General features: G+C 39.3%; 1 protein-coding gene across 1 annotated transcript in view; it reads left to right on the forward strand.

Annotated features, from left to right (window-relative positions):
* Positions 1-13,739, forward strand: part of arid1b (AT-rich interaction domain 1B) — a 194,959-nt gene that overhangs the window by 176,169 nt on the left and 5,051 nt on the right. Inside the window, exons 10-19 of the mRNA XM_088433133.1 lie at positions 1,455-1,517; positions 1,599-1,702; positions 4,068-4,256; positions 4,768-4,980; positions 5,233-5,455; positions 9,804-9,945; positions 11,434-11,603; positions 12,693-12,825; positions 13,336-13,452; positions 13,534-13,609. Of these exons, the coding sequence (XP_088289259.1) occupies positions 1,455-1,517; positions 1,599-1,702; positions 4,068-4,256; positions 4,768-4,980; positions 5,233-5,455; positions 9,804-9,945; positions 11,434-11,603; positions 12,693-12,825; positions 13,336-13,452; positions 13,534-13,609 (1,430 nt within the window). The remainder of the gene's footprint in view (positions 1-1,454; positions 1,518-1,598; positions 1,703-4,067; positions 4,257-4,767; positions 4,981-5,232; positions 5,456-9,803; positions 9,946-11,433; positions 11,604-12,692; positions 12,826-13,335; positions 13,453-13,533; positions 13,610-13,739) is intronic.

Raw genomic sequence — 13,739 nt, forward strand, 5'->3', positions numbered from 1 at the left:
CGTGTAACATCCTCTGGTTTACTTCTGGCTTATCTGCCGGAAAATACCGTCACTAATGACGATGTGAATTTATATAAAACTTAACAAAATAAAACCATACAACATTTTGCAAAATATTAGCAAATTCGTGTTCCAACTCATTTACTTTTAATTTGAAAAGAAAAACTGTGCAGTTTCCATTACAGCATTACAAAGCAGTAAATTAGATTAGATTTGATTTGCTTTTTTAGATTAGATTTGCTGATACTTGCACAAACCCTGTTAAAATCTCACGTACGAGAACCGCAGCTATGCTATAAATCACCATAAAACTTTACATCGCATTAAAATGTCTATAGCTATATCACATAAGAATTTTGTTTGCTTAAAATCCCAAAGATCATCAAAAGAATATGAAGATTTTTTTTAAATGTACAAAAATGTTAAGAGGTGAATAATTTCACACACATCACAACCTCCAAAAACCCCAAAATATTAAGTTTTAACATTTGTCAGTTTAGAGACTGCCCTGCCATGCACCATTTTGCACGTATCAGTTCCAAATCATACTTTGAAGGGTTCTGAGCACACGTGCTCTGCTAACTTATAACGTAATGCAATGTATAGAGTATTGTGAAAAATTACTGGAATAAAAAGTGGGGCTGGAGCTCAGGCCATTTGAGATAAACCTCCAGATGCCGAATGTGTTTATGTTGAATTTACAAAAAACACATCTCAGAGAATGAGTAAAAGGATCAAGGTTGAAGGCCAATGCCTCTCCACCACGCTCGCATCTGTGGTTATTTTTTTCAGCACTCATACTTTTCACGCAGAGAATATTGATGTAGCAAAGTTTCTTTAAGCCCTTCACCTTGCCGCATTGTCGCTGAAGGCACATCTGAGGGCATTGAATGAATAGGCACCTTTTATTCAAAGCCAAATATTAGAATGTTTGATATTTGAGGAACTTGAAATGAGTACCAAGGTTTCACAGCAGTTAGCTAGTTTGCCAAAGGAAAAGCCATTAGTCTGTTGTATCCAAGGAATCTTTCTTTTGTTTTATTAGAAATCTGCAGCTCCTAATATGAGATGCGGTCTTGATGATCTGGGTGCCTATTCAACTTGAATCCAAAGGCAGTTATGCCGGTATCTTTGAAATGAGGAAAAAAAAGAAAAAAAACTGTATCATGTGAATGCAAACTCCGCCCCCTTGCCATTGTGCCACCACTTTAAAGGAGTTTTTGCATTTGGATTTCTCCCGAAAGAATCAAAAGAGTGCACTAGCGTCGTCTTGAGCAGCCATCTTTTTCCAAATATTTCTTTCCTACTTCTGTGGAGAAATAGCGGACAAACTTGAAAGCGACACTTTGAGGGGGACAACATGTCAATACGATGAAAGGCGAATGTCTGTGACGTCATACAAGCCATTATCCTGAAGCTTTCACACCTCACAAAGGATCTACCATTTGTTTCAGAAATGAATGAATCTCACAAAAACAGCGGCAGCAAGTCACTTGAGAGAGCCTTGAGCGATCATGGTAAAAATAGATCATAATTTGTTTGAGAACATTTTTGTATTTCTTTGTTTTCCTTAAATGTTTTCTTTATCCTTTGCAAAGGAGCCATTGGAATGTCTGGGGACAGCATGATGAGCCCGGATGTGAAAATGAAAGCAGATGCAAAGGATGACAATGGGCCCGCCAACGACACTCACAAGCCAAAGGTAACAGAAAGGAAATCCATGCCTTGCTATATTTATCCTTTGTTTGCTCTTGTGCCCCCAATGAGTTTTGATTCACTCACTCAGTCTCGCAGCAGCACAGTAGATTGTTTTGGGGTTTTTGTTCTCCCCATATTTAATGATTTGTTTAAAATTACCATTCCTAATGGGTTCCTTGCTTTGTTTTGGCCACCAGCTCTTTCTAGCTGGTGTTTTGGCAGCCCGAGCAGAACACGAGAGCTTGGCATCTGTAACGCACACAGTCGCTCGGACACAAACAAGCAACCACACACAAGAAGTCACACGGCATCCGTTTACGTAAACATCGCTTTTACTGCGCACAACCAAACAATGTTGACCTCTCCTTTCACCTTCAGGTTGCACCTTGACTCGGCTCAGCTCAGCAACAGCAAAACTGCTCTTTCTAACCCCACTCTCAATTGTTTTCACTCACATACACGCACCTCCACCGCATCCGCTACACGTCTTTTCGTTCAAAATCCCCGTCTTTTCTTTTGCTGATTACGGTAGTAAGGGCTTTTTGAATTATTTAAAGGCATTCAGAGCAGTCAGTGAGACCCCTCGTGCTCCCAAAAGAGATGATCTGTCTGCCAGGAATGAGTGCAGCAACACAAAGACGGAGAGATCCAGAGAAGACCGACTCGGGGAAATGGAAAGTAGGGTAGATAAGCTTTTGCTGACTCCAACATTCCATATAAAGACCCGGAGAACTTGTCAAGCTGTTGTTCTGTCTTGCAGTTTCTTATACGTGCACACACACGCACATTTGTGCTGGTGAATGACACACACTGATCTTGATCAAACCTGTACCTATTGGTGAAATTTTTCACTTGTATTGAAGCGCGGAGCAGCCAATATGCAGTAAATATTTTTTACTTTTTTCACATGTATTGAAGCGCGGGGCAGCCAATATGCAGTAAACATTTTTGACTGGCAAACTCATTCAAGCATTCGTATGTATTTACATGTACGCTCAAACGTATTTCCAAATTCATTGGAACATTGTTGGGGGTTTTTTTGGGTTTTTTTTCAAATGCATTTGAACAGATTTTAACTATGTTTGAAAGTAAGGGCTGCATGACTCTGTGGTAGAGTGATCATCTCCTAACTGAGAGATTGTGGGTTGGATCCCCCGACCATTGTGATCATGCCAAAGTGTATTTGAGCAAGACACTGAAACTCCAGATGCTCCGGGGACTGCAGATAAAAAACTACCTTCTTGGCTAATGTTGGTGCATTTACAGAAATATTAATTAATGTACACTATCACTGTTATATAAAGTGAAAATAGAAGAATTTTAAATGTTTTTATCTCTGATGCTACAGCGTTTAGCATTTAGCCTGCAAGTATGAACATATTTGTAAGTAAATACTTTTATTAAATGTTTTTGCAAATGTTGTTCTAACATATTTATAATCCATTTGAATGTAATTTTAAATGTGTTTGAAAGCAAGCTAAATGCTAAAAAAATCACATTTTTCTCCATAACAATACAGGCTATGCTTGTCAACGTCCCTCCAAATTACTTATTACTCCAATTCCTGCTAGTATATGTGGGTAACTTTGCCAATTAAAAATGTTTACTCCATTTTGGTAATCTAATTCGATAATTACGTTTTCATGTACTCTTAACACCTTTAAAAAAAAAACATTTTGCCACATGCTGTGCTGTAGACAAACTGATGTCACACATACTGGGCTCAGTTGACTACCAATTATTCAACTTGCATACACCACATGATCAAACCCAGAAAAATGGTGAGCCATGTTTGGTCATTATTTGAGCCTTTCCTACATGTGATGTCAATTTCAGTTGACGGCAAGTGGGAGAATGTTTTTAAAGCTATTGCATGCGAAAAATAATTTATGTATCAAATTAATTATAAAAAACATTTACTGCGGAAAATTGCTAAATAAAGTAGTCCTTGAGGCACAACTCCCATGCTCCAGCCATAATAATATATTTTTTTCAATTTCATGAAGCAAGTTGTGGTTTATGCACATTTTTTAGTCGGTCTGTCGTTGTCAATGCCCATATACTGTTCAGCAAAATCTTAGATGTGTGTCTAGTTTTTTGTTGTTGTTTTTTTAATAAAGAGAGTATTTTTTCCAATGCAGTATCAATATTTGATCAATACATTGTGGATGTTTTGATAATATTTTAAATATTGTGGTTTGTTTATTTGAAGACCAGTAAATGAAGATGAACCCTTTGTTTTAATAGCAGCATCTGTGATTTTTAGTTCTTTCTCTCTTAGACAAGTGATGCTGCTCCCTCAGAAACAGCCATGTTATTTTTGGATGCCCACTTATTAAATCATTGTTTTATCCCTCTTCCCACACCAGTTACAAGATGGCCACAATAACAGCACCTCTGGCACACAGCAGTGTGCGTCACAGCCGGCCACACCAAGCAATGCTCTACCTGTCTCCTCTCCACTGTCACCCAGCCCAGCCAGCTTGTCCTCCTACCACGGAGACGATAGTGACAGCATAAGCAGCCCTCCTTGGTCAGTCAAGGCCCCGCCAAGCCCAGTAAGTACTTTTGGCTTAAGTATGAATGCATGGATGGTTGCTCTCGTATAAGCACAACAGGAGGACAGTTAAAATCAGTGTTGCATTTCCCCTTATTTGAAGTATTTTTGGCAAATGGAGAATAGTTTAAAGCATTGCTGAAGCGCTGGGTTCAATCGTCCAAAAACCGGAGCCCACTTAGGTTATGTTGTGAATGTTTAAAATAAATTCTTTTGACAAAGTGTGTGTTTTAGTATGTCCATATAACCAAGGGCCTAGTTCTCTTTGTGTAAATATGTGATGAAACTTAATGACTCCCATGGGGAGAAAGAATTGTTAAAGTACAAGGTTCAGCACATAAGACTGTGTAATTGCCTATCTATAATACATATGAAATGTAAGTCATTTAGAAGGTGAGCGGTATAATCGTTCTTATTATTTTAGGAATCAGAAAGCTATGTATGTTAACTACCTGTTCAAAATACCCTTCTTTTCTGAACCCCACATTTTTGCCCTCCATATTTTTCAATAGAAAGCCAACCTAAATTTGTCGACGTCTGCTGAGCGAATCTCGCGACTATACGAGCTGGGTGTGGAGCCCGAGAGGCGGATGTGGGTGGAACGCTATCTGTCTTTCATGGAGGAGAGAGGAACTCCTGTTTCCCAGCTGCCTATTGTGGGAAAGAAGCCTCTGGATCTTTGGAAGCTTTACATTGCTGTTCGGGAGATTGGAGGCCTTGCCATGGTAACTTGTTTAGGATTGGAATCACATTTGATGAAAAACACCATCATTAGAACTAGAAAATATTTAATGGTGATAAAATGTGTGTAATCTTTAATGAAAACCTCACTGTAAAAAAAAAAAAAAAAAAAAAATAGTGGCCATTGGGAATTTCGCTAAATCCTCAAATGGCCAGGTTGACAACCATAAACTTCAATGATATGTACAGTATCAAAGTCAATGGCACAAAAAATAAAAATATGTCACCCTACACAGGTAAACAAGAACAAGAAATGGCGGGAGCTGTCCACCACGCTGAGCGTGGGAACATCGAGCAGCTCGGCAAGTTCACTCAAGAAGCACTATATCCAGTTCCTGTTTGCCTATGAGTGCAAGATGGAGCGAGGTGAAGAGCCTCCAGCTGACAGCAGCAGCAGCAGTGGAAGCATGGCTGCAGGGGACAGCAGGAAGCAAGTCAAGATCCAGCCTCCCTCACCTGGTAAGGCTTGTTTATTTCTTAATGCTTTCAGCCTGTTTCCCACCTGTATGCAAACCGGTCATGCTCGCCCCAATAAACTGCAAACAACAAAATGACTCAAGAGTTCGAGCAAAGTTTAAAACAAAAAGCAATCATAATTTTTTAATCTTCAAAGAGCTAACTAGCGTCTCAGGATAGGATTTTACAGTAAATACAGTATCTACGTGGATGCAAAAGTCATACCTGATATTAGACCATTTCAGACTTTTTTCACAGTTCATGTTCTTTATTAACAAACGCAGGTAGCTCAACTTAAATATCAACAACTGTGAAGTTGTTGCGTACAAATTTTAATTGTTTCCCATCATGGAACATGTGGGATTTATTGCTGTCTGTCTGAAACGCGAAATTCCAATTTATTACAACAACATTTATAACATCTTCCCAACGCTGTATTTCATCCTCCCCGTACTCCTTCAACCGTTCGCGCGTGAGATTCATTCTGAGCTACTTGAGGTACTGTAATCAACAGTCAACAGTTTGGACAAGACTGGCGAGGCAATCAGTCAGTCAGGTCACAGGCACTCCACTAAGACACGATTGGCTCCCGGCCTTACATCACTCTTGCCTTCATTGGTAGATGTCACGACGGGAGCCAATCAAATGTCTTGTAGGATGCCCGTGAGCGTTCTAACCTTAAGAAGGTTGTTTTGTAGAAATCCCTAAACGAATTTCTGTCAAAAACTCTTCAAAAACGAATCTCCACAAAATGAGCCCGATTTTGTAAAAAGGCATCACATGTACATTGTCTAAAAATGATTATTTGCATAATGTTTTTTTTCCTCACATTGAGGCAGTGGTCAAACGCCACCACCAAACAAGCCCCCAAAGTTTTTTAGAGTACAAAAGGGTTGTATGCTGTCGGTAAAGCACTTGATGAAATACTGTAAGTAAACAACACGTGATGAGATACTTAGTCAGTTAATGAAGGTCAGCTATAATACCATTCCCATTAAACTTTAAACCTAAGACTTCCTTCTTTTGGATTATTGTGTGAGATTGAGGTTACGGGAGGTTGTATATGGGTGACTTTGTTTGTATATGTTTGGTATTCACACTGTCTGTGAACAATTATGACATTAGGATCAGGAGTGAAGAGGAAAGAAGAGAGTTGGTGCATTAAGGGCACACTTCTAATTTGCAACTGAGATGAGAAAGGCGACCCCAGCTATTTAAGAACTTTGCAGTACACTGCTGATTGCTTTTCCTACTTGTGGAAAAGAGCATTGGCCTGCATTTGTAAGTTGGACTACACAGTATATGAACTATCTGTTTCAATCACTTTGAGGCTTGGTCCACCTTGGTGATATAAAACAAAAGCTCACGGTACATTTTGCTCATTTGGTATCACAACATGATTGGTGACCAACATGCCTTTTGAAGTTAAACCCTTCAAACACACATCTTTCAAATCTCCATAGCAACCAGCATCTTTGGACCCAAAACCTTCAGGAACTTTCAGGAAGTTGTTAACTGGTGCAGGAACTGGCGGATAAATTCCAGGAGCAAGTAAAATCATAATCTGACATTTGGAAACTTCAAAATCTGAAGACTTTTAACATCTCAGCAGATGAAATGGTCCTCAACTATTAAGTTTACAATTGATTTCTGAGGCATCACCTCCCAAAGCATTTTGAATGTTGCTACGCCTGTGTGTTTTTAACATTGCTACGCGTGTGTTGTGTGTGCGCGTGTCAAATTATTGCAATGGGATATTAAATTTAATAGTTTTATGTCAATTAAAATATGGTTTGCCATTTGGTGCGGCCTAGTGATGACCAGAAAGTTTTACCATCTTTATTATATCTAAAGTGCATTAGGCTTAAAGAAATTACATTTAGATGGCATTTTAATGGTTCAACACAGTTTTTTTTTAGTTTTTTTTCTCAGTGCATAACAAGAAATAATGGTATCTCAACAATCCTCATCATCTACTAATCTCTTTATTTTCATACACTTTGATTTATGAACTGACCCCAAAACACATCACATGTATTCTTTATATCAACTTAAATTTTAAAAAAAGTATGTAATATGTATTGCATCAGTGAAGCATTATACTGTATTAGATGTAAATTGTGCTCTATATTTTTCTTTCTCCTTTTACATCATGAACTATGTGCCCTCCCGAGACCTCGCCTGTCTATTTATAGACTTGACAGAGCGGTGATGTCACAGATGGAGTGTGTCCAGCGGGCTGGTCACGGGGAGAGCGTGTATGTGTAGGAGTGATTAATGAGGGCTGGAATGTATAATGTAAACAAACCTGACCTCCCCATCACCTTTCATTCACAAAAGTGGCTCAGCTGACTGACTCCCATCCATAGCCCCTCCTCCTCTCTGCCACCATTCCAGTGGATTATGTCACCCGCTGACAAACACACACACAAACTGCACGCGCGCACATAAAATGTCAACCACGTGACTCAAACGCACACATTTGTTTCTCCGCTGTCATTCTTTTCCTTCTAAATGTGGAGCAGAAGGGATCCTGAGTTCACACTTGCGTCCATTTCCTCTTTGGCTTCTTAGCCTTCTTCACCTCACTGCTGAATATGCCTCATCAGATTGTCTGCTCTTCGTAAACTTCTGAACCTTGGTTAAAGCTTTGAGCGTGCTCCTCTTGCGTGGAAGCCGGTCCCACGTGTTCTTGACACTTCCACCTCTCTTATCATATGGCATAACCATCTTTCACTCTATTTCAGCTTCTTATTCCTTCTCTCTGTCTCCTAGCATGTAGAGGCTGGGGACGTCATTGAATAATTTAGAATTGGTATGAATTTTTAAAGCTTTAGTCTGTTTTTTCCTATTGGAAACGTGCGGTGCAATAATAGGCCACCAAGGCTGCTCCCGTGGAAGGCTTTTTACGCTAAATGCTCATTAGGCTGTTTTCATATCCTCTCTTTGTATTTGTCATCTTTTTAGCAGAACGGTCCTCATTTTCCATTAAACTTGCTCCAGGGATTTTGTATCCCTTGGTTTTATGAGCTTGTGTTACCAGTCTCTTGTGTCGGCTTAGTCCCAGATTTCACAGAATTGTGGCGTTAGAACAACCAGATAGGCTAACCCAGTTTTACCTCAATTATGTACAGTATATTACAACTTCTTAGTTGGGAGGTGTGTCATTTTTTTATGAATAGGGTTTTACAAATTGCAATATGTACTGAAGATTATTAGCAATGCAATGATTCACTTTTTGCTACGGTACACCTATCACAGGATCAATGTTTGTCATAATCATCTTGTGATTTCTAGCATCCAGCTGGCATAGCCTGGTACCAAAGTTTCTCACAAATACAAACCAGCATGTATCTATCCATTCCTTTAGTGTGTTATCCTTAATGTCCCTGTGTCAATAGTAACTGCTGCAAGCTAATGCTCCAGCGCACAGCCACTTATTTTTTAGCTTATGTACGTAAATATACTTGCGACCTATTTAGACTGTTTATGCTTTCATACTCCCAATTATATGGCATTTTAACCATTTCTTGCACATTTGAAAGAATTAACTGAGTTGACAAATCATTACCATTACAGGTGATACATGTGGTGACGATTCCAACGACGGATTAAAATGACAAAATCTACTGTTCCATCTGTCTTGGTCTATCCGTCATTTTAAAAATGTTCTCGTCATTCGGTGGTCCGTCGGCAAATCCAACCAACAGTCCCTCAGTACCGGCACACTGCCTACCCCTGGACAACAGTGCGCTGGTTTAACAAGAGCATTGACGGTTTCGACGCTGCAATTAATGACGGCTACATAATTTTAAGTTTTTGCTTCACAGCAGTTATATCAAGCATATTCATTTATTATTTATATGATGAGCTATATGGCTTAAGCACCTCAATCTTCTCTACTCCTACACTTGAGTTAATGGAATATATTGTTTTGAAATGAGAACAAATTCTAATCAGTGGAACAGCATGTGGCGTGATTGAAGGTTGGTTTGTTCATTTATTTCCCTTCACGTGGACCAAAGGTATAAGCTTTTCCTTCATAGGAATTAATCCCTCTTGTTTTTATCGGCTCTTCTCTTCCTCCATCGGCCCCTCCTTAACAGCCATGTTGTTATATACTGATGCCCATATGTGGGCTGTTTGATTCAGCTCACTTCTCATGTAGGTCATTACTGCCAGCGCCTCGGCCCCATTTCCAAAGTATTCTCTCTCATACAACCTCTGTAGAGCCAAAGCCCACGTTAGGAGTGCTCCCGACAAGCTAGCTGATGTTTATAATCATTGCATTTTAAGTTTATGACATAACTATAGCTACAGTCATAACATCCCATCATCTCCAATCTTGCAGCTAACTCAGGAGGCTCCCTCCAAGGTCCGCAGACACCACAATCTTCTGGCAGCAGCTCCATTACAGAAGGTGCAGGGGAACTCTTACCCCCCACCCGTGCTACTACCCCTCTTGGACAGGGCACACCTTTGCCTCCAAACAGGTATCTTAAATCATACTTCACTATTTCTACACTTCTAATGACAGTATTTTTTGTAGCTAGATTTACTGCCGTTTTCAGCGCATGCAGCAGCAGTCATCATTTACTACATTTCACATTTAATGTAACCACTTTCCCTGTAAAATCTCTTTTGACACCTTCAAATTGATGCATATCTCGGGAAAGGAAGAGGGAGTTGATTTACAGACCTAAAGGTCACACGAGACAGATGCAAGGAGGTCTGTAGTACACTTCTTCAGTTATGATTTGAAGATGAAGTAAAGCTCTTATTCTGCTTTACTGCATTTGCGGATCTTAGTCATGAAAAAGGCGTGCCTTCACATGTGCTCCTTAATCTATATATATATTTTTGTAGAGGTAGTCGTTCATGCCAACAGTAGATTTTGGTAAATCTGGGCAGCAGCTGGGTTTTGCATGCTTTTGACATAAATAATACAATAAACAACGCAATACCAAAATCAGCGTGTAATGTTTGTCATTGTTTACAATAAAATAGTATGACAGGCTTTTCTAATGCATTTAATGGGTCCATAATGCTCTCAGAAAACAAAATGTTAACCGAATATTTTACCTCACTGATGCACACATTGGACTGTTTATCTTAGGCAGTGAGGGCAAGGGCAGCTCCTGATTTTTTTTTTTCATGCAAGCGCAAGGTTTGCTGCACAATTGTCCAGTTTGTTAGACCATTCTTCAGCTAATTGCGATGTGGCATGGAACCTAGATTTTCCTTGAACATGCTCATAGCAGACTGACAATTTGGTGGCAGAAAGTCAATTCAAGTCTGCTTGCACCATGTCAAAATATGGCTTTGGGATTGAATGAGTCATGAGTAACTGCTCACTTTGTCTGCTGCCACAATACTCACACATGAATTGCTGTAATTGTCATACGCATACGCACATTTATGACTATGCGAGTGTCACTTAAGCATTTATTGAGTGAATCCGCTTTAAACAGTCACAAAACTTGCCCAGTCAGATCCGTCTGCCTATGGTCATTGACAAAATGACATTAGGGTTAAAAATAACCCAATAATGGGTCAGAAATGAACCAATCCAATCTTTGGTTGGGTTTGACAAAATAAGACAACCTCAAAAATGGGGTTGTTTTGTTCAACCCAACTTTTGATGTTTTCCTGTAGAACAACCCCTTTTGGAAACAACCCAGACAATTGTGTAAAATTGTCTCAAACATTGGTTCAGTCCAAATAATTGCATTATTTTTAACCTAACAACCATATAGCCCAGGATTTAAGCCATTCAGAAAAAATAGAGCTTGTTGTGTATTTGTATGTTTAACACAAAAACATTTAGATGACTTAATATAATTTTTTGATAAATTCCATGAATTTGCCTTTACATACAAATAACACATTTCATGTTGGAGAACACATTTGTTACTTAAATCCTGATGCCATTTTTCTACTCTCCTGTTTGTCCCTCCATTCATTACCCCTCCCCTTTCCAGGAGCAGCGTGAGTGTACAGGATCCCTTCTCAGAAGTCAGTGACCCGGCCTTCCAGAAGCGGGCTGCCTCCCTGCCACCCTCAGCTTCATACCAGCAAGGCCTCAGCATGCCCGACATGATGATGAGGATACAATATGATACCAAGGACCCTTTTGCTGGAATGAGAAAGAGTGAGTGAGACAAACACAAAAGAATTGGCTTGTGAAGAAATAGTAATCATAATGAAATTGACTTTTTTATTTAGTCATTATCTTTTAATACAGTAGTTACAATTTTTTTGTTAAAATTCTACCAAAAAACACCAGAATAATAAGTCTGATCAACGTCCCAATTTTGAACATTGTTGACAAATGTTGCAACAAAGGCTTGTATTGCTGGCAATGGACAACACACACACACACACACACACACACGCACACACATCTCCTTTAATTATGTCAGCTGTTGATGTTTTTTTTTTCTTCATCTTATCCATGGACATTGTCCATTTCCGTGACATTTTTTTATAGTATATATATTGTACTAAACCTAAGGTGGATTGGCATTTGTATGAATTCTGTATTAACAATTTGATAGACATTGCATGATGTGTATCTACCTCACAGATCTGATCTTCTGGGTTCAAACCTCATTTCTGTCCTTGTGGTCTTGTGTTTACATGCTTGTGTATGTTTTCTCCTCCCATATTCCAACAATCTGTTAATTAGGTTCATTGAAGTCCATAAAATTGTCCACAGGTGAGCTCAGTAGTTGGTCATCTGTCTTGTGATCAGTCCGGGGTGTATCCAACCTCTCGCCTAATGTCTGCTGGAATAGTCTCCAACTTAGCCATGACCCCAACGAGGACAAGCTTTATAGAAAAACGAAATGGTGGTCTCGTATTGAAAAAGAATGAGATGAAAATGAATGGATTAGTAGAGCAATTCGTGGAGAAGAAAGCAAAATAAAAAAGAAAGTATGCAACAGCACCTGTGCCGAAAAGTCAATATTGTTGGTGTTGAAGGTCAAAAACAGGCTAACCAATGAACAAATTGAGAAACTGGTGAATATTTCTAAGGTTTTGCTGCCCTCTAGTGACTAGCAGAGGCTCAGAGACTCAAAATGCATTTTAGGCCTCCATTGAAAATCATTGAACATTACTTTCTTTTTATCATAATCAGTATTAAAATGAAGTAGGTTTTGTATATCGTATTTACAGTTCTACATATATGATATAAACATACACAGTATTTACTTCTTTTGATTGGTGTCCCCCTCAGTGGCAGGAGCAGATTCCTACATGCCTGGCCAGATGCCACCTGGAGGTGTGCAGGACATGTACGGACGACCCCCAGCAGCCCTTAGCATGAGTCAACGCTCACAGTACCCGTATGGACCAAGCTATGACAGAAGGTGAGGTCCCGATGTTTGTGAATATGTACTTCGCTGCTAGGATTTTTTGTTTTCACCAAGGATGGACAGTGGAATCTCTAAATTATGAGCTCTTGCGCACCCAGTGAATCCCGATAGAGAATAATAGAATTCAAATTCCTCTGATCTAAAAGAGAAAAACATTCATCGTTGATGTTGATTATTTGTAATGGACTTTGATACAATTTAGTTTTTTTATTAGTCGTGCTCAGGAAATTACTCTTCATAAGAAGAATCACATACCACTTTTCAGAGTGCATTCCGTTCTTTTATTATTGTCAAGACACTTGAGAGTTTTCATGTTTTGTGGTCATCAGAACCACATTTTTACTCTCACACACACACCTCTCGGGTTTTGTGCAACTTTGTGTGAAATAAGGTATTTTATCCCTGAATTTTCATATTCCAAGATTGTATGACCTCAAGTTCCTGTCATTTAGCAGATTCCACTGTCTAATGCAAGCAGCATAAAAACTTTTGTTTTCTCTACAGACCAGACCACTTAATGGGAATGGAGGGGGGCTTGGGCCCTCCCGGTAGTCAGAACAGCATTGCACCTCACAGTGAGGGTGGCATGTATTCTTCCAGCAGATACCCTTCACAGCAGAGGTGTGTGTGATGTCATAGGTTTTTTTTCGCGTTTTTTTTTTAGAACAACAGTGTTTCATTCCTATATGTTTTATGTTAAAGACATGATGGCTACAATCCGCAATATCCTGGCATGCCGTACGGGATGCATCCATCTGGGATGTACCAACAGCAGCAGGTAAGATGTACCCTTAATGCTATAATGTATACATTTAAAATGTGATAACACTGACTGTGGTTGGTAATTATTTTCACAAAACAGGAACCACATCACTGTATGTAATGGGTGTAATTTACATAAAGGATTC

This window comes from Hippichthys cyanospilos, chromosome 14 (genome assembly GCF_059441005.1).
Source record: "Hippichthys cyanospilos isolate Australia breed blue-spotted pipefish chromosome 14, RoL_Hcya_1.0, whole genome shotgun sequence".
NCBI lineage: Eukaryota > Metazoa > Chordata > Actinopteri > Syngnathiformes > Syngnathidae > Hippichthys > Hippichthys cyanospilos.